The following is a 20,396-nucleotide window of genomic DNA, read 5'->3' on the forward strand; positions in this document are numbered from 1 at the left end:
GCTATATTTTTGACCTCTTCTATAAGCGGAAAGCCATAAGCAGAGGTAATTGGCTAAATTCTCTTGGCCTTTCCAGCTCGAGTAGCTTTCATATTTATTTAAGTGATGGCTCTATTACGGGTTTCATGATTTTTCTTACCACTAAAAAAGGAGGGACCAATGTTGGCTAAATATTCTTTTTCATGATATAGTGATGGGCTAGGGGTGGGATTAGCTTTGTTACACCATGTGTAATGCCCTTTCCCCATCTTTTTGACAGAACTGTATGAATATTGTATTAAAGAAGGCTATGCAGACAAAAACCTGATCGCAAAATGGAAAAAGCAGGGTTACGAGAATTTATGCTGCCTGCGGTGCATTCAGACACGGGACACCAATTTTGGGACAAATTGCATTTGCCGGGTCCCCAAAAGCAAGCTAGAAGTGGTAATGTCTCTACCCCTATAAAGCCTGACGATTTGAGTTTGATGTTACTTTTCAGTTCAGAATTCTGTCCTAGTTGATGCCAACGGATTTTATACTCTTTGGCCATCCCCCTGGGAGTGAGTCCCTCTGTTCAGGAATTCATGCTAGGTAGTTTGGCAATAATTGTGTTTGCTAGGTCTGGGGGCCAGTCTCAACTCCACATTTGGGCAAGTTATTGAACTCCAAGCCTCACTAATGAAATGGGAGAATGACACCCACCCCCAAGGTGGTTGGGAGGACTGTCAGGGAGGAGTGGGCCAGTCAGTATTGCTGACCCTCTGGTGGCCCATTTTTCCAGGCCTCCTTTTCCTCACAATGACACTTTAATTGCACTACATTTTGTCTGTTAGAACTTTTTGTTCCGAACTAGGCAGGGCAGCTCGGGAATGGTACTGAGTGTGCAGTAGCTGAGCTCAGGGTGCAAACTGAAATGGAGCTGCAGAAGGAGAGAAATTACTGGAGTGTTGGCCATTAGTGGCTTTCGAGTATACCCCTTGGCTGACTGTTGCGAGCCCAGCTGGGAGGTCAGACCAGATTGTCCATCTTTTGAGTTAGCCTTTCACACAGGTATCTCATCACAGGGTCCCTTTATTCTGCAGAGTAGTTACAATTTATAGAGCTTCAGCTCTGGGCCAAGGGCTTTAGCCCAATAAGCAGCTTCTCCCTGAATCGTCTGGAAGGTCAAGGATAGGGATTCTGAGCAGTGGAAAGTGAGAGCTGCCTCCCCCAAGGAAAGGCTCCGGGTGTTAGTTTTCTGCAGAGCAGGGACGGGTAGCAGGGCGCAGAAGCCCTTCTCATCTGAGAGCACCAGGATTCCATGACTGTCTGATTGGGGGTGCTACCCCAGCGCTGTGGCCAAAACAAAGCCTGCTTTAGATTTATTTAGTTGAGTTTCACCCAACTAATAAGATCGTCTTTGCTTAGACAAGGTTCTTACTCCCAGAAAAAAAGGAACAAGGAAAATATAAACCACTGCTCTGAGATCTTATGTCTGCTGGGCATGCCCCTGGCCAGACATCAGGCCACACCTGGCCTGGGGGACAAGACTGTTCTCTTGCCTTACAGATTCATATGTACACCTTTCTTCCCTGGTGTCCTCTCTAGAAAGTCCCCTAGCCCAGAGGGGGCCCTGAGGCCCCTGGCTCTAAGCCCCCTGAGCAGTAGCAGATCTGCCTCCATTTCATTGCAGGATATGTCATGCTTACTTCACAGAATAACAAGAATCATTCACAGATTTTTATCCCTTTTGGGGGAAAAAGTGTTTTATGTTGAATTTCCATAAATTAAATGCACAGAGATGTAACTTCAGTGTCAACAGCAGCTGTTTCCATCTTCACAAGGAAACCAAATTTTCACCATCCAAAACTGTCACAGAGGAGTTTCTGAGGCATGTCCTATAGTGAGTGACTGTCCTGTTGCCAACCTTCTCGCCAGAGGATTACTGTGGGGGGAGGGGAGGGAGGTGGCATTTGGTGGAAGTGCAGTGTCTCAGCTGTTCTCTGTTGCAGGGTCGAATCATCGAGTGCACGCACTGCGGCTGCAGGGGCTGCTCTGGCTGAGGCCCTCAGGCCCTGACCCCTCTCCACCCAAGACATTGGACTTCGCAGGTTTCTGCCTGTTGCACCACCCCCTTTGAGAGCAGCTCTTCTCTGAGGCCCTCAGGCCCTGACACCTCTCCGCCCAGGACATTTGACTTCGCAGGTTTCTGCCTATTGCACCACCCCCTTTTCGGAGAGCAGCTCTTCTCTCAGAGCGATGCCCCAGACTTGAGTTGGAACATGGTCTCTATGTGTGAAGGCTTTGGTGTTCATCAGCCATGATTTATAGAAATAAAACTTTTAAACCTTTGGGCCCTGTGTTCATTCTTTCACAGCGTCAGCAGTCTGTGGGACCCAGTGGGAGAGCACCAGGCCCTGGAGACCAGTCGCTTGGGACCTGACACTGACTCCACCTCCTCCACCATATCACCTTAGTCAAGTTCACTTTCCTTATCAGAAATGAGGATGACACCCTCTGAGGCAAGGATGGCCTGAGGTGACCTGCCAAGTTGCCCAGGCTACACTGGGACCAGCCGTGAACTTGTCATGCACGCTGGGTCCAGCATTTGTCGTCTTTACCATTTGTCCGCCTGCAAAATGCTGCAGCTCTTACTCTGGCCAGATCTTTCCTTCATGCTTGAGGCTACATCCATGTATCTTTAATATGAAAGGGATTCCTGGAGCTCCCACAAAGTACTGTGAAGGCTGTGCACTTTGTTCCAGCTCTGCCAGAGCTCCCCTGGGGCCTCTTTATCACCTCCCCCCACGGTCGCCATCCATACCATCCTTGGGGACAGTGTCTTGGTCCCCCTTGGGCTTGGTCCGGAACTTCTGCCACGGGTGGGGGATTTCCTCTGCTGGCATCACTTTTAGCCACTGCTTATAATAAGCTCGAAAGCCATCGATCTTCTCCAAGTAGGTGTTTTTTCCTTTGTACTATAATTGGAAAAGCATGGGATTCTGGAGTTTAGAGGAGCCACAATTAGAATCGCTGCACACTACCTACAGCTAATCCCAAACCCCAGCAGCTGGTTCAGGCCTCAGGGAAGTTGTTCCCCCTCCCAGGTGGTTAAGGGGAGAGGAAACGAAAGTTGTTCAATACTTGAGTAGCTTACTGGAGAGAAGCGTGTACCATGAGGCAGACCCATATTCCTATCTGCTAACAAATCCTAAATATATGTTGCTCTGCTCCTATCTCCAGGGATGTTCTCCTAACCACCCAAGTCAGAATCTCTGGGTCCCACCAATTCTGCCTCTATAGTCTGCTGAATGCCTCCCCCTCGGCAAAGCCACCGTCTGTTTTCTGACTGTCATCTCAGCACTGCTGCAGTGGTCTCTATAAAAAGATGGAAAGAAAAGGAAATAAGATGCACCAGGTACCAAAAGAAAGCTGGTAGAGGAATAGAAGAAACAAACTGTCGGAGATAAAGACTTACCACAAATGATAAAAGGTTTGAATCAAAATATTTAAGAATTCGAAACTTGTATGTACCTAATGCAGCCTGAAAGTACATAAAGCAAAAACTCGACAATCACAAATAAAAATAAGTACACCATCATAAGGGAGTATGAATATGTGGTTTGAATACAATAATCTTTGAGGCCTATGGTAGTCTGGTGACTGCTGACTGAACCTGAGAAGACCGTGAGTGGACCCTATATCACAGTGAAGAGAGTCCACTAACTAGAAGATATCTGCAATATGCAACCAATAAAACACTAGTATCCAGAATATATAAAGAACTCTGAGGATTCAGTAAGACAAGACTAACAACCGACTGCTCAAAGATGCCCAGCTATGCCCTCTGCCTAGCATATTCTCTACTGCTGTTTCACTAATTCTTAGCCTTCAAAATGACACTCAACCACCACACCTGCATGGCCATCCTTGACCCCATGCCTCCATGGCTTGGTGTGTCCTTGCTGACTTACCTCCCTCCCCATTGGGTTTGTGCTCCTCCAGGCCACAGTTGCTCTGGAGGAGCTCAGCACAGATCTGACTCAGTAAACCTAAAAACAACCCCCAGAGCCTGATAACCTCAGAACCGCAGGGAGAGAAGTGGCCATTACAGAACAGATCTACCATTGCCCTACTGCCATCCCCATTCACTTGACAACAATCTACATGGTTATCACGCAGTGATCAGGCACTAGGAATCCAGCTGAGCAAGGCAGACGGTCTCTACCCTTAGGGGCTTGTGATTTCATTAAGGCAAGAGGCACACATGTACATGTAATTATAGGCTGTGAAACACAAGGAAAAGAAATAGTGCTATATGTAATGGGGAGAGAAGCGGCCAACAGGGTATCTCTGAGAAAGCCATTTACAGGATTAGAAGGAACCAGTTATGGGAAAAGCAGGGAGAGCCTATTCAAGGCACAATACAAAAAGCCTGAGGCAGGAAAGAGGCTGGTATTATCTAGAGAGAACAAAAGTCTAGTGGGACTGACAGAGTGAACAAAGGGAAGAGTGGTCTGAGATGAAATGAGCCCCGCGGAGAGGGACTCACAAGCTGTGGTCTGAGTTTCTAATTTCTCCTAAGGGAAGCCATGGGCAGTTTAAAGCAAGGGAATGCCAAATCCCAGAACCAGGTCTCGGGGGTGGCACTGGTTAAGGTGACGATGGGCACATTAGAGATTAGTGCACATACCCGGTCAAAGGTGGGTGGGTACTGGGCTGCAAACTCCAATTGGCGGATAACCACTTCATTCACTGGGACTCTGTTCTGCTTCATGTCCTTCAAGATACCAATAAGATAGGTGTAGTCCAGCTTCTTGAGGGCTGCGTTGATGAGGGTGCTGTAGATGTGGGCATTGGGGGTCATCTGGAACTTCTGGAACATCAAAGACATACATTCAGAGAGACGATGATGACTTGGGGCAAAGTGGCCTGCTGCAGCATGTCCAAGCTTGAGTTGCCCTGCTAGTCAGGTCTGCTCTGCAGATGAGCGACCAGAGACAAGTAGGGCAGAACTGCGTAGCAACCATGGGCTGTACTGTCCAATCCAAAAGGACAGCACGCATGCCCCACTCTGTGGGTCCAACCCACATGGCTGAGGACCTTAACCCTCACAGTCCTGAGGAACCTGGACAGAAAGAATGCTTCTATCAGAGGTTAATGGACTCAGGCAGTAAACCATGGGCAGGAAACGCCCTCCTCGGCTCTTGCCTGTGGGTTTACGGCAAACCCCCACCCCACAAGAATTCTGATACATTCTTGCTCCATTCTACCCTCTCTCTCTCCAGAGTGTCAGGGCCAAGACCTGGTCCCACTCCTCAGTCTCACCCCACTGCCACCCGCTTCAAGACTGTAATATTCCCGCTCTCAATGCCCATTCCTGCAGCAGCTCACCAGGGCCTGCCTACTGTCTCTCAAATAGGGCCAATAATCATTCTATACTTGAAGCTAGAGTGATCCCACTCCCCCCGCCCTCCACCCACATATACATACTGTTTATCTTGTCTGGGTGCAGAAACCTGAGCAGGTTGGAAGGGCCCCCACTTGCCTCCACCCAGATTTCTTCCTGAGCACCCCCCAAGTGCTCCTCAGCACCAGGGATCCTGCCCAAGCCTGGGCACACTCACTTTCATGTCTGCCAGCAGCTGCAGACCATCCCTTGGCCTACGGCACCCGATGGCCAAATTGCAGAATGTCTGCAGGTTAGGGACAATTCCCCTCTTTGCCAGGGCTGGCAGCAGCGCCTGTGGGGACAAACATGGATAGTATCATGGTAAGCTGTAACTCACCAGCCCTGGCAAGAACCTTCTCTAGCAAAGCCCATGGCTGGACATTGGAGACCCCAGGGGCACAGCTCCGCTCCAAGGCCTCAGGCTCCTTCTGCTGGCCACATTGGGCACTAGCTTCAGCTTGGCATTCAAAGGCCTAGGGTCCTGTCCAGCCACCTCTCAGAGTCTAGGTCTCCAGAATTTAGCCACCCTACAAGTACATTCTTGCCTTCAAGCTTGCCTGTCCCCATTAGGCTATCCCATGTCCCTGAATGCTCTTAATGTTCCTGCCCGTCTCTGCTTCTCTGTCGGCCAACCACCCATGCACTTGAGCCTTCAATGTCCACGGAGCTGGCACCAGGGGCCCTAGGGGCTCATGGTCCAGGGTGGGAGACAACACCAACAACGTGAGAAGTGTTGACTGAAGGGCCCGGGCAGGGGGTGAGGAAGAGGACAAAGAACACCTACTCAGCCTGGCTGGGTCAGGGAGAGTCCTCAGGATGGGCTCTATCATATCTAGCTTATCTAAAGATAAGTATACTCTGCACTATGGGCCCGAAGGCAGAGGCTAATGTCTTTGTCATCTTGGATGCTCATCAGTGTTCTGGCAAAAAAGGCATCACACAGAAACACGTCGTATGAATGTCTTCATTGGTGACATGGGGAGAGCCAGATACCAGCAGTGTCTTCTGGTGTGGTCAAAAAAGACACAAATGGATGTGAAGCACTTAGAACAGCATCTAGCAGAGTAAGTGTGATGTCAGCGAGGTGGGGGTGAGGGTGTCTGAAGCGTACGGACACTCAGTAGCCACCAGGCCACATGTCCCCACGCCCCTCATGCCCTTGTTAGTGTGAGGATATGTTTGGTGTCTGCCTCCCACCAACCTGTGAGGAAGGCAGGGAGTGGAGCTGGCTAGTTCATCGCTCGATTTCCAGTTTCTCAACAGAGCCCAGGCCCAGAACAGGGGCTCTGGACAATCTGCCCGCTGACTGCAGGAATGGAAGACGCACCTGGCAGGAGAGCCGGGTTCCACAGTTGGAGGGTCAAAGGAGGGAAGGGGAACAAGGGGTCATAGCCCAGACCCCAGTGTTTGACTCCATGCCCCTCACCTTTGCCCCCTCCAGATCGCCCAGCTTGCTCTTCTTCCTCATGAGAGTGTTGAAGAATGTCACATCAGCCTCCAGCTGGTGCATGTCCAGGACTGTCAGCAGCGAGGACTCTGCAGGGCTCCCGGGCTCCACCACTTCCGCCAGCAATGTGAGGGTTTTGATGTCAGGCCTGAGCCCGTGCTCTGCCATCTTGCCCAGGAAGCCCTCCAGGCCCCCCATCAAGGCCAGTCTGTCAGCTGGGGTGGTCACGGTCCCAAAGGAGACCACATTCTGGGGGACCGCCCCCAAGGTCAGGAGGTTGGCTTCTAGGCCCCAGGGAGGCAGCTCTGGGGCCATGGAGGAGAGGGCCACTGCATTGTCAGGGTCCACTTTGGTTTCCACCTCGGACCGAGCCTTGCTGGGGACTCTGGCCTCCTGAGACTCTGGAGGCCTCTCAAGTACTTGAGAAGGTTCCAGAAACAGCTGCTTTTCCAAGTTCTCTACATGCAGCCTGGCTGAGACGCCACTGACAGTCCCAGCTTGGGCTTTCCTTCTTGCCTGCAGCCCACCTGCCGGGGGCTGGAGCAGCACCATCTCCTCCCTGGGCCTCAGGAGCAGTGCTGAGGCCACCTCTGGGTCCCCCAGGCCACAGTCCCGAGCTGCCCCCAACAGCAGGTTGTAGCTATGCTGGCTCGGCTGGAGCCCCAGATTCAGCATCTGCCTCCACACCTACCATGAGAGACAAATCTCAGCTCCATGCTCCCTCTTAGGACACAGATAGTTATCTGACCCCACACCAAACTATGGGCAACTAAGAATCTGAAGAATCTGGGAACTCTCTGGGAGACTTCATGGGGTGCTACTCCCTTCCTCCTTTTAGCTCACCCCAAAAATGTTCTTGTAGTTTCATCCCTCCACCCACTCCCAGGGCCCCTGTACCAGGAAACAGGCTTTGCCCTGGGTCTATGCCCACCTCTGTACTTTCCTGGGATAGACAGCCAGAGCAGCTAGGTTCAGGAAGAGTCAAGGTCAACTTCAGGATTGGATTCAGCTGCACTCCGAGTGCCTACTATGTGCTTCTCATATTTGAGAGCACAGAGCAAGTATGGGCAGAGGGGAACTAAGCCAGGTAGAGTGCCTCATTAACTGTGGGCCTAAGCAGCCACGTTTCCTCTCAAGATGCTGTGTTCTCCAAAAAGGGCTGCTCTGATCATGTCTAGGTAACTCTGACACCAAGATGGCACCACATGTGCTCAAGGTCTTACTTCCTCCTCTTCATCTCTGGGCTCAAGAGGAGGCCACACTCAGTGGGCCTAGAGCTCACATCTGACTTCCTGCCCTCATCAGGGACCAGTGTGCAGGTGAGGTGGGAGCTGGTCAGGTCCAGGTGGGCACACCTGGCAATTGGGATGCTGTCCTCTGGACAGGGTCTTGAGGAGGGCAAGGGTCTTGACAGGTACTTCCACAGAGAATGTTGACAGAATTGAGTTTTAGCAGGGACACAGATACTATTCCACGGTGGCAAGTTCTGACTCTAGAGTCAGACAAACCTTGGTTTCAAATCCCAGCTCTGCTGCTTAGTGGCTGTGGGACCTTAGGCAAGTTATTTAACCTTTGGGAGCCTCAGTTGCCTGTAAAATGGGGCTACTGGTGCCTAGCTCAAACAGTTTAATAAGTGCATGACACTGTGCACAGCTGTTAGTATTACAGACTGTTTCTAACTAGAACAGATGTAGGCCAAAGAGAGGAAGGAACTAGGTCTTGACAGGTTTTCACTATAAAGAAGCTGGCTGATGGCCAGAGGATGGCCGGCAGCCACTGCTTCTAGGGCGTCTGCAGAGGAGAGGCAAGTATTTGGTCCAGGGCTGTCCCAGATCACTGGGGCTTAAATTCTGTGCAGACCAACTGCCTAGAGATCCTGTTGAAATGCAGATCTGGTCCCAGTGTCTGTTGGGAGTGGTGGGGAGTCTGAGACCCTGCCTTTCTGGCAAGTCTCAAATAAGGTTAATGCTGCTGGTCTGTGCTCTCCACTCCCCCAACAAACCTGGAGGGCTCTAGGTAGCCTGTGGGTACTTTACCACTCCGAGGAGCTAGGAGAGCAGCTGTGGTACCACTGCTAATACAGCATACCCACTTGATGAGGGGGGTTCTCTCCCGGAGTCTGAGGTGAGGTTAGAGCAGCATGTCTCGACTTTGACATCTATGAGACTCTCCTAGGACTACATGCATCTCCTGGGTTCCCCCGCAGAGATACTGGGGCAGGAGGGAAGGCTGTGAGGAATGGCTGAATGAGCACCCTAGGTGGGTTTGCTGCAGACATTCAGGGACCATTACCTTAGCCAATGCAAGCTGGCTGCACAGAAAGCTGCTGAGCAGTGTGAGAAAGTGGGGGCTGGCTGTGCCCTCACTCTCAGGGCAGCCATGCTACCACCACCTCGAATGGCCTCCTCTCCCTGCTGTCTGTAAAATGGGGTGAGTGGGGGGAACACTGAGCTCTGGAAAGACCAAAAAATCAAAAATATGAAGACACTCAGCACAGAGCAAAAGCAAGAGCTCAAGAAATGCACACAGAATCATCACTGGCACCTGACCACAGGTTCACAGGAGAAGCAGGGCAGCAGGAGAGACAGGAAGGCACAGCCAGGAGGGACAGACCTGCAGGGCGTATCGGAAGCCTGTCTTCTTGTCCTGGATGCAGCCCATGAGCAGGAAACTGAAGGTTTCCTCTGTGACTGCATGCCCTTTATGAACAATTTCCTGGGGGAGAAAATGAGGAGGTCCCGTTAGAAACCTATGGCAGAGCCCAGGCCCACCCAAGGGGTCTGACTCTGGGCAGACATTCCCAGGTCTGCACGTCTTGAAGAGGTGGGGCCTGAATCTGGCTCTGGGGTCGGCTCAAAACCAGCTCCTGAGCAAAGCTGACTGCCGCCTACAGTTCCTCCTTTCTTTCCCAGGCCTCTCTCTTCCCAGCTGCCCCTATCACTTCTGTGCAGCCCTTCTGCAAAAACCGCCCCAGTGGTTACTTTTAGCCCCTGTACTCGAGACTTTGGAATTACAGAGCTGGCTTCAAGTCCCAGCTTTACCACTGGCCAGCTGTGAGAGAGTCAGCAAGGCTCCCCGGTCTTAGTTTCCTCATCTGTGGAGTAGGGTCACAGGTAGAATTTGCCTTAGAAGATCTTTGGAACAACCACACAAGATGGTGTGGTGACTGCACACAGCAAGTGCTCACAGCACTAGTTACCATCGGCCTCTCTCAGGACTGTTGGGATTGGCCATTGCCTTCTTGAGACATTTCTTCCACCTCTCAGCACCTTAGGGTCTCCTCCTCGAGCCTGTCTTCCTCTGTCCCTTGTCAGCAGGGGTGCTCCCGCCCCACTGCTGCCACTCTCCCATCTCCCCCTCTGTCGCAACCCTTCTACCTCAGTGAGGTTTTACTCCATGCTCTCTCCTGCACAACCTCAGCTATTTCTTAACTGGTCCTCTCCTCACCAACCAGAGTGGACCTGCCTAAAATACCAATCTGACATCTCTGGACAGATCAGGCCAGAGACCTATCAGCCACACTCCTTCTGGTACCGGCCTCACCCATAGCACCCTCTGGAGGAATTTGTCCCTCATAGAGAGGTCTCCAGGCTTAAGACTCCATGATCCTGCCTCTCCAGCAGGGCAGGCCCACTCAAGCCAGCTAACCCAGGGACTGGCTAAAGGCTGCTCTGCACCACATGGTGCCTGCACAGTCCATCAAGGTCCTCTCTCCTGGAATGGACAGGAGAGACATGCCTGCGTGCAGTGAGGAAAAGCGTCAGTCAGTAGTATAAGGAGTGAGACAGAAAGCAGCCAAGTCACCTTGGGTAGAACATAAGAACAGAGAGTGAGGCATGACTGAGTGAAGAGTACGAAGACAAGGCTGCCGAGGGCCTTGCTGAGCCCTGACACTGCCCTGGTTCTCCTGAGGTTTGGTTGTGGGGACCTAGAACCTTCCCTGTTTCCCATAAACTTTCATTTTGGTGTTAATTTGCATCTGTCTCACTTCCTTGCAACCTGAGAAAACAGAACCACCACCCTGCTTGTGGTCCTCCCTGCTCAAATTTCCTCCTAGTCTCTTCTGTATACCAAAAATAAAAACCCTTCTTACAAGGCCACTGGGGAGCAGAAGCAGCTGCAGGTCAAAGCCCTAATGCAGACAGGCCCCTGCTCAGTGCTCCCATGCCTCAAGGGAAACTTGCCTGTTTCCCTCAAACCCGACACACCGACCGGCTGGACTCCACAGCTCCCTGGACATTGGAGCTTTTTCTTCTAAGCAGGAGGCCCTCCCTGGGGAGCACCAATTCATCCTAATTGCTATGAGGCTGCCCTCCTCCATGATATCATGAAGTCCCACATAGCAGGACACAGCACACAGCAGCACACACAACCTACCTCCCTCATGGGGTTGGGGGCCTCTCTGTCCATCAGACCAAGGCCTCTGAGAACAGGGTCTCATTACGTTCATCTGTGAACCCAGAACCAAGCACAGGGCCTGTCTCACTGGCCCCTGAATCTTCTGCATGAAGGACACAAATGGCCACAGCCTCACACATGCTACATGGGGCAGGTCCCAAGTAGGAGGTAAGAAGGAAGGGTGTGCCCACCTTGAACACATCGAGGCACATCCTGAGGTCTGCACACATGGCAGCCATCTTCAGCAGGGCATGGTACGTTTTCAAGTTGAGCTGGAAGTTTCTGGCCTGGAGCTGCTGCCGTAGCTTCTGGGCACTCTGCAGAGCAGAGTCCTTCCAGGGGGACTCAGCGCAGACATTGAACAGGGCTGTATAGGTGGCATCTGAGGGCTCCAGGTCCCGCTTTTTCATCTGTGGAGATGGGGAGAAACTTGGAGGTGGCTCCAGGATCATCTGGACATACACAGGTGACAGCTACCTCAAGAGGAAGCTAGCGAGGACTCCGTTATTTCATTAAAAAGCCTGGAAGTGAGACCTGTGCTAAGGCAGAGCTGAATGACACATCAGAGCTTGGCTTTCCAAATCCAACTCAGCCTGACCCCACATCCCAGATGCATCAAACAAGAAACCATGCCCCTATAGCATTCATCAGCCCACCCTGGGCTTGAGGTGCTTGAAGCAGGGTCCTCCTGATGTTCCCACCCTCTGACCGACAAGGCCACCCTGACTGTTATGGGGCCCTGGGGTGAATCTGCTCTGGGTAAGAGCAGGAGGGAGCAATCAAAGCCCAGCTCTAGTGTTTACTAACTGAAGGGTCATGGGCAAGGTAGCTCCTATTGGAAAAACAAAGATGATATTGTCATCTTTAAAGGTTGTTGCAAGGATTAGGGAAGAGAGCGGCCCCCAGACCAGAAGCAGCCAGGAGCATGTTACTACAACACATCTCAGAGCCCTCCACCCTGAGGAGTCACAAACCCCAGGCTGGGGCCGACACTGTGCTTATCAAGCCTCCTGGTGACTGAGCCCCTGGTAAAGACAAGCACTCACTGTTCCTCAGAGAAGGGCCACCTGACCAAGGGCAGGCAACAAGCTGCTTCAAAGAGGACTATAAAGAACCCTGCTTTTAAAGTCAGGTTGTTTGGGGCTCAAATCCCAACTCCAGGGGTAACCTTGGACAAGGCTCTTTATCTCTCTGGGCCTCAGTTTCCTTATCTGAAAAATGGAGATGGTAATCCCAACATTGAGGATGACAGATGCTCTATATGTATTTATACATTCGACAGATGTGTACTAAGGACTTACAAGCCAGGCACTAGCAACCAGTGGTCACCAGGACAGACACAGCCTGTCTTCACTGAGCTTACACTCTAGAGGGGGAGACACACAACAGACAAATAACCAAAGACTAGTGAATGCTACAAAGGACACCCATGGAAAAAGGCTAGAAAGGGAAAAAGAGCACCTTCACAGTGGAGAAATCTGGCAAACACCACTTAATCAAGTGACCGAGGTAAATGTCACCTGTGATAAGTCATGCTGATGTTGTGAATCCCTAGTAAGAGAAGGGTACTTCGCCTCTGTGATATTCTTTCCCCAAACCCACATCCCCAGTCTTATTATGAGAAAGTACAGATTCTCAAATAATGGACATTCTACAAAATCCCTAACCAGTACTCCGCAAAACTGTCAAGGTCATGAAAAACAAGGAATCTCAGAAAATGTCACAGATTGAAGGAGCCAGTAGAGGAATCCAGATCAGATACAGGAAAGAAAGAGGATAGCAGTGGAAAAACTGGTGAAATCCAAATACAGCCTAGAGTTCAATTAACAGTAATGAACTAATGGTGGTTTCTTAGTTTTGACAAATCTACCATCGTAACATAAGATGTTAACACGGGGAAAGGGGGTGTGAGGGTATTTGTGAACTTTCTACACTATCTTTGTAACTTTTCCATAAATCTAAAATTATTCCAAAACAAGAAGTTTATTGGGAGGAAAAAGCAGCAAAGTAATAGAGTTAAATAGAGTGGCCTCGGCTTCTCTGAGGTGATGTGTGGGAAGTCCCTTAAGGATCCTCAGAATGTAAGGAAGTGCTGCTAAGGACTCTTAATCAAGAGCCACAATAAATGCCCCTCCCCCGCTTCATTTAGCACCTGAATGTTTTTCTCCTGGCTAGGTGATCAGGGAAGCCTCTTGTTTTTCTATGCCGTGACATTTAATTAGGTTTTGTTTTTTTTTTAAAGGATATGTTACTTTAACATTTCTAAGCACAATTCTTTCCACTTGCTTCTACGTAGAGATTATCAGGCCTAGAGTAGGAGTGTCCCAAATGACAAGACTAGGGTTCCCAAGAATCTTTGCTGGAGTAAACGATGTCTCAGCTTCTGGCTACAAAAGATAGGATCACTTCCGCTAGAGTCCACAGCTCTTTCCCAACTCACGAAAGAAATAGCTTCCTGGCTAAGAATAACAAATATGCCACACCCTAGAGATGGGTGAATGTAAAGTAAAACCATCTTCCCTGAGGAATGAAAGCCCTTTTTCAAAGGACCAGCTTTGGAAGAAAGGTGCATGTGTATGCATTTGTGTAGGGTGAGGGTAGGGATAAAAGAAAAGGAGCACAAACACACTTAGAATAGCAGTAGGAAAACACATAGGGCCTGCCATCATCCAGGCAGATGTTGGAGGACTTCCCATGTCACCTCATCTAATTATCCAAGATCGCCTCCATTTTACAGATGATGAAACTGAGGCCAGAGGGGTTAAATCATCTGCCCAGAGTCATGCCCTAGCAGGTGACACATTGAGGATTTGCACCTAGTTTTTTTTAGTACCCAAACCCATGCTCTTTGGAGCCTTGCCCCTGCCACCGCTACGCCCCCTACTCACATCGTTGTAGAGCCTGAAGGCCTTCTTCAAGTAGCCAGCCCGGCCACAGCCCCCAATCAGCACCGTGTAGTTGCACTCAAGAGGCTGGAGTCGCTCCTCCTTCAGCATCTGCCTCTCGAACAGGTCCAGAGCCTCAGCCAGCTGTGTGAGGAAGAAGGAACAACGGAGGGGAGTCAGGGTGGCTTCGAAACCCTCAGCAGAGGGAGGGAGGTTGAGACTGAGGGACCCTCCCTGAGCCCAGACCAGGCCTACTCAGGAGCTAAACACCTATCCTGGGCCTCTGTCACTAGCTTCTTGGCCCCTGTGCTCTGCAGCATGGGAGCTTTGTGGTAGCCGGAAAGGAAAGCCCATTGGATTCCCACCACCTATGGAAGCTCTCAACCCTACTGCCATGACTACCTTCCCTCTAGCCAGAAGGTGAGCTCCTTGAGGGCAGGGGCCAAAGATGTCTTTGCACCTCTGTGAACCAGGGCCTGGCACTCAGTTAAGTCCCCAGAAAATGTTAATTCTGTGAATCTCAGGACCCATCTTGCTCTCAATTCTTTGCTGACTCCACCCATAGTGTCCGAGCTGAACAGGAGGCTGGGTTCTGGTCAGTTTGGTGGGCATGCTGAGAACCACTATGCTGCACAAACATAGGGGGCCATTCACAGCAACAGCCTGCAACAGCGCAGGACGGCAGCTTGGGTGACTAGCTTTATCCAACTGCAAACTCCTTTGGCCCACAGTTGTCTTTACCCCATTCTCACCCTTAAACCATTTACATTCAAATCTTTGGTTCACTCCTTTACTAGGTTTTTTTTTTCATCCATGCATTCAAATAATAGTTACTGAGTCCTACTATGTGCCAGGCAAGATCTATTTGCAGGAGATACAGCAGGAAACAAGAGAGATTTCCCTCATGGAGCTCATCTTCTAGTGTGGAAAGACAGATATTAAACGAGATAACTAAAAGAATATATAGTATGTCAAATGATGATAGGTGCTATGAACAAAAATGAAGCAGTAAGGATCAGAAGAAGGGTATGGGAGATTCAGTTTTAGATACCACAGCTTAGCGGGGCCTCACCCAGATGACAGGTGAACAAAGATATGAAGGAGGTGCTATCTGAGGGAACAGCCAGAGCAAAGGCCCTGAATCTCAAGATGGGTCCTGAGATTCACAGTATGCTTGAGAGTTGGAGGAGCAGAGAGGAGGCTAGGAAGCTGCAGCAGAGTAAGTAGGGGGATGAGAGTGGTGTGGTAAGGGTGGGTAGAGGGGTGGTGGTGGAAGATCTTGCAGGCTTCATAAGCCATCGTAAGGACTTTGGCTTCTCTTTCCCAATTTTTCATTACGAAAAATTTCAAATATACACAAAAGTAGAGAGAACAGTGTTAATCACAATGATTATTAATGTTTGGCCAATCTTGTTTCACCTCTACCCTGCACTCCTCCTCCAAACAGAATTTCTTAAAGCAAATGCAAGACATGCTACCATTTCATTCATAAAGTCTTCAACACATACCTCCAAAAGAATTTTAAACATAAATGGAATGTTATTGTCAATACCTAAGAAAGCAAACATCTTCAATGTCACTGAATACACTGGAAGTTTTGGAGAGGAGTAACTCTATTTGCTTTCTGCTTTAACAGGACAGCTCTGTGCTGTGAGCCGACATCTGGGCAGGAGGTGGCAAAGGCAGTGGGAGCCCAGTAACAGGTGTAATAGCTGAGGGGGGGGCAAGGAGAAGGCTAAGCCAGAGCGTTCAGGGGTCGGGTTTTGAGAAGTGATGGGACCGGCAACGTTTTGAAATTAGAGCTGGTAAGAGAGTTAGGAATGACCTGAAGGCATTTGGCTTGAGCAGATGGAATAGTGGGAGTGCCATTTAGATGAAAAAAGTGTAATGAAAACAAGGTTGGGAACAAAAATTTCAGGTCGATGTGGGTAAGTGTAAGGGAGAATTGAGAAGGTAGCTGGATACACAGGGAGTCCACAGGAAGACCGGGCTGGAGATACAAATATGAGGGGACACTGAAAGCAGGAGCCTGGTGGGTCACCCGGTATAGCACCCAGAGAGAGTAAAGAGGAGATAAAAGCCCTGAGCATCCCAACCTTTAGAGATTGAGAATGTAGGGTGGCCCTTCACAAAGTACTGAGCTACCATGGATACAAGAGCCAGGAGCAACAGAATCCAAAGGTTCCCTCACCTTTCCTTCCTTGATCAGGCGTTTGCACTGAAAGAAGTACCAGTAAGGGGTGTTTCTCCGGCCCTGCCATGATTTTGGCTCCAGCTCCCTTTCTTCATCCTCTTCAGCACTCTGTTCCATGAGCCGCAGGTTATACAACTGGGCCGTTGATTTGCGGAACATTCTCCGGGAGGAGTATTTATCAGAAAGGGTCCCAAAGCTCTCCTCCTCCTCTTTCTCCTGGGTGGCCACAGAGCTGGGCTGGCTCGGGTCAGAGCTGAAGCTGCGCGTGTTCTTCTGGCTCCCCTGGCCGAGGGGCAGCTGAGAGAGGGAGCTGCTGAAAGCTGCTGGTGTTGGCCCAGTCAGCCCCATGGCCCTCAGCCATACAAGACTCTCCCTACCTCCTGCCCACCTGGCTCTGAGAGGGTCAAGGTGTTGCAAGACAGACAGTCCCCTGGGGCAGGGGCTGGAGAAGAGCCGGGCAAGTCTCACAAGGTCCATCGCTGGCTTTTACCTCCAGGGCCTAATATAGGTCAGAAAAATAATGAAGTCAACTCAGGTTCATAGCCCAAAAAGGCAGATAGACAGAGAACTGGTTACAAACTGAGTCCTGAGGTTAGAAAGCCTAGCTTCTGACTCAAGCTCTACCAAATAACCATCCGTGAATCCCTGGGCCCTCACTGCTCTGGCCTCAGTCTCCTTGCCTGCAAACTGGGGTTAACTATGTCACCTACACAGCACTAGGCAATGACTGAATGAGGTCTCAGATACACTGCATGCAGCACAGCGCTGGCACAGTAGACACACAATAGATACAAGCTATTGATATTATTGAGCCATGATGTAAGGGCACAGGTACTGAAATCAGAGCTAAGTTTGAGTCCTAGCCAGAGCTGTGTGACTATGCCCATTACTTGACGACGTTCCTGTGCCTCAAATTCTTCAGCTGCAAGATGAGGATAATCACACTCACCTCACCATAAGGTTAAAAAGATTAAATGAGATGTTTTTAGCACAATGCCTGGCATTTAATAGGTGTTCAAAAAATTGTAGCTATTATCATTTATTAGGGAAAAAAATGTTGGCATTCTGGGCCTCTGCACAGGAGAGCTAACTCAAGCATTTCTTTTCTGCAAAAGTCATGGACAAATGGGTTAGAGCTGTGCTATCCAATATTATAGCTACTGGCCACATGTGGCTACTGAGCACATGAAATGTAGCTAATTGGAGATGTGCCAGAAGTATAAAATACACGTCAGATTTCTAAGACTTTGTACAAAAAAATCAATATTAAATATACACATCATTTTACATGTTGAAATAATATTCTGGATACACTGGACTAAAGAAAATTTAACATTAATTAGAAATTTCTTTTGACTTTAATATGGCTACTTGAAAATTTAAAATTATATATATAATTATATATGGACATATACAGCTGTTGGACAGTGCTAGGCTAGAGGTCCTACTCTGCATACTTGAAACTCTCATAATATCAAAATAACCAGCGTGAAAATATTTTAAGGTCTGGTTATATCAGATTATTGTTAGAAAGACCTCAGTGGTGATGGCAGACTGAACAGATTAATTACTGAGGCCCAGGAAGGGTAGTGACTTGCTGGAGGCCCTGCAGCAGTGCTATAGGGAAGACTGGCCAGCTGTGGAGGTTTTGAATCCAGGTCAAGGACAACCAGCAGGTTGTGACACTAGTGCTGAGGGCCTTTACTGGTAATTCCATATCTGGTGAATCCTGCGACTCCAATAGAAACAGAATGCGCGCGCATATGTAATTTAAAATTTTTAAATAGCCACATTAATTAAAGTGTTTACATGCATGTTTACATGAAATGCACGGGATTACCAAAAAAAAAAAAAAAAAATTGAAATAGGTATCAGATGTTTTAAAAACAAACTTATGATATATGCTTCTTTTCAATACACTAAAAACAAGAACCTATCATTCTGTCAAAGTAGTAATGAGTGGAAATTATAGCTTGTATTGTTGTAGATATTCTATCTCCAACTACTCATTTACATTCATCCCCACTTGAAATCACGACTTAGTTTTGGGCACTAACGATACTCGTCAGTCTGGGAAGGAAATGCTCAATTTCACAGAGACAATAAAGGTGTAATTTTCTTCCTACCCAAAGTCATTAATCTGCCCATGCTAATAACCCCTGAATTAGACACGCTGCCGCTGTTTTCTCTCGGGGGACCCGCCCCTCCCCAGACGCCCCCAGGGAGCCTCAGGCCAGTGGCTTTTAGAGCTTCGCTTTACTCACCGGACGCCCCCGGCTAAACCCCGACTGCTACACTCGCTGCCCTTCTGACCTGTCCCCGTCCAGGTTCCAGGCTCCTGTGAGAGTCAAATACGAACTCACTCCGAGACTGGCCAGTGAACGCGGCTCGGTGCCTGCTCGCCCTGCATCGCCCACCCGCCGGATCCTGCGTCCCCGCCTCGCTGCACGAGGTTCTTCCCAGCCACCTTCTCTCAGGAGAGCGCCCCAGCCGACCAGGCGCAGGCGCGATCTGGGTCGCGAACTCTCCGCCTGTACAGATTCACAGGCGCGAGGCCAGGCGGGAGTTCGGCTGGCGGCTAGCCGGGCCTAACGGAGCAACCCATACTCCATGTTCGATTGGTCCGGTCTGAACGGGAGACGGGCAGGCGCGGGCTCCAGGCGCTCCCGGCATCCCTCGGGCGGCGGTAGTGGCGGCGGCGAGGTTAGGCGAGACGAGGCGAAGGAGGACCGTGTGCGGCGGCCCGTGGCGGGTAGGGGTGTGAGGGCGGCCAGGTACTCAGGGAGAGCCGGGCCGGTGGGGCCGCCGCCGCCGCCATGCAGGAAATCATCGCCAGCGTGGACCACATCAAGTTCGACTTGGAGATCGCGGTGGAGCAGCAGCTCGGGGCGCAGCCGCTGCCCTTTCCGGGCATGGACAGTGAGCGTGGGACGGGGGACGGCGGGTGAGGGGCGTGACCTACTCAGACCTAGGATCCCTCCCCGTGGGACCTAGGACCCTTCCCCCTCGGTCTTGGGACTTGTACTCGAGAGCACCCTTCCTCGGATCTTTGACTTGCTGGGGTTAGTTTAAGGTAGTCTTCAGGAGGGCAAGACCATGTTCGGCTGTTCCAATAATTCTTGAAGGTGTATGTCCGGGATTGGAAAACCTTCCTCCGCCCCCACACACTTTCCACCTATAGAAAAGTACTATATATCCGACTTACCCACCTCCAGCTCCCTACCATGAGCTGCTTCTTGCTTTCATCAAAACTGGACCGTTGGAGGAGTCTGACTGAGGGAAGAACCACCTCTCCCTCTCTGTAAGAGATCCCAATTAGACTCACTCCTGGGAGCGTATCGTTCTTTATCTCGACCTCAGCTCTGGGTCATTCATCACATCCAGGCATCTGCCTGAGTTCCCTTCACTGTTCCCTGTCACATGGTGGCTCCTGGCTTCCTCGCCCGCAACTTAGAAAATCTAGCACTTTAAAAGAAACCAGCAGTTTTTATATCTTCTCTCCTTTAGAGACACACTTGAAACCTAATACTATAATATTAAAGCTTAGGGGTTATTGAGTTTAATCAACAGATGGGGCAACTGAGGCCTGGGTGGGGAAAGGGACTTGCTAAAGACCACTCAGTGTATGGTGAGCCAGGTGAGCTCTCCAGTGTTCTTGACCTGTTCTGACTGCTGTTCCCTGAGCTGTCTCCCATACTCAGAGATGTGTAGCCCTTCTTTTCCCTCTGGTCCTGGGGCTGGAAGAGCCCCCCTGCAGCCTCATTCCCCTCAGGTGGCCTTACTTCTCATGCATGCGTGACCTCTGAGTTGTCTCAGTTATGCTGACATTTCTGTTCAAGATATTGCTTATACTTCAAACAACCTTCTTTTATACATCCACAAGCACCGTCTCCACTGTACATATCTTATAAGCAGCTTCTCAAATTTAGATACTTTTACCTACTCTCAATACATGTGATCTCTTTGTGCTTGTGCATGCCCACCGCCTTCACACAAGTGGCCTTTCCCTGTGTTAATGGCACTAGTTTGAGGCTGTGAAACCATCCATGCAGGACAGCT

General features: G+C 50.0%; 3 protein-coding genes across 14 annotated transcripts in view; 2 read left to right on the forward strand and 1 right to left on the reverse strand.

The window, feature by feature from the left end:
- LOC102897834 (pentatricopeptide repeat-containing protein 1, mitochondrial) overlaps positions 1-18,903 on the reverse strand; it is a 23,602-nt gene extending 4,699 nt beyond the window's left edge. The window contains exons 1-10 of one of the 6 annotated variants that reach the window (XM_025047674.1): positions 18,805-18,823; positions 18,602-18,675; positions 16,335-16,836; positions 14,147-14,287; positions 11,450-11,668; positions 9,474-9,575; positions 6,840-7,547; positions 5,589-5,705; positions 4,655-4,837; positions 2,786-2,939 (exon numbers count right to left, since the gene is read on the reverse strand). In XM_025047674.1, coding sequence (XP_024903442.1) covers positions 2,786-2,939; positions 4,655-4,837; positions 5,589-5,705; positions 6,840-7,547; positions 9,474-9,575; positions 11,450-11,668; positions 14,147-14,287; positions 16,335-16,814 — 2,104 coding nt within the window. In that variant the 5' untranslated portion in view covers positions 16,815-16,836; positions 18,602-18,675; positions 18,805-18,823. Of the gene's footprint in view, positions 1-2,785; positions 2,964-4,654; positions 4,838-5,588; positions 5,706-6,839; positions 7,548-9,473; positions 9,576-11,449; positions 11,669-14,146; positions 14,288-16,334; positions 16,837-18,601 lie in introns of those variants that run through there. The other 5 variants (XM_006913350.3, XM_025047675.1, XM_025047677.1 and 2 more) reach the window with 5 other exon arrangements.
- On the forward strand, positions 6-2,115 carry BUD31 (BUD31 homolog; the record flags this gene model as incomplete). Its single annotated transcript, XM_015590331.2, has 3 exons — positions 6-45; positions 260-426; positions 1,974-2,115. Coding segments are annotated over 3 exons (258 nt in total), but the record flags the coding sequence as incomplete, so codon positions are not given.
- A 69-nt stretch (positions 18,904-18,972) lies between the features above and the next one.
- Positions 18,973-20,396, forward strand: part of CPSF4 (cleavage and polyadenylation specific factor 4) — a 15,072-nt gene continuing 13,648 nt past the window's right edge. For 4 of the 7 annotated variants that reach the window (XM_015590356.2, XM_006913351.3, XM_006913352.3 and 1 more), the window contains exon 1: positions 19,005-19,256. In XM_015590356.2, the coding sequence (XP_015445842.1) occupies positions 19,154-19,256 (103 nt within the window). In that variant the 5' untranslated portion in view covers positions 19,005-19,153. Of the gene's footprint in view, positions 19,282-20,396 lie in introns of all 7 variants that reach the window. The other 3 variants (XM_025047680.1, XM_025047681.1, XM_025047679.1) reach the window with 2 other exon arrangements.

Source organism: Pteropus alecto, unplaced genomic scaffold, assembly GCF_000325575.1.
Source record: "Pteropus alecto unplaced genomic scaffold, ASM32557v1 scaffold20, whole genome shotgun sequence".
NCBI lineage: Eukaryota > Metazoa > Chordata > Mammalia > Chiroptera > Pteropodidae > Pteropus > Pteropus alecto.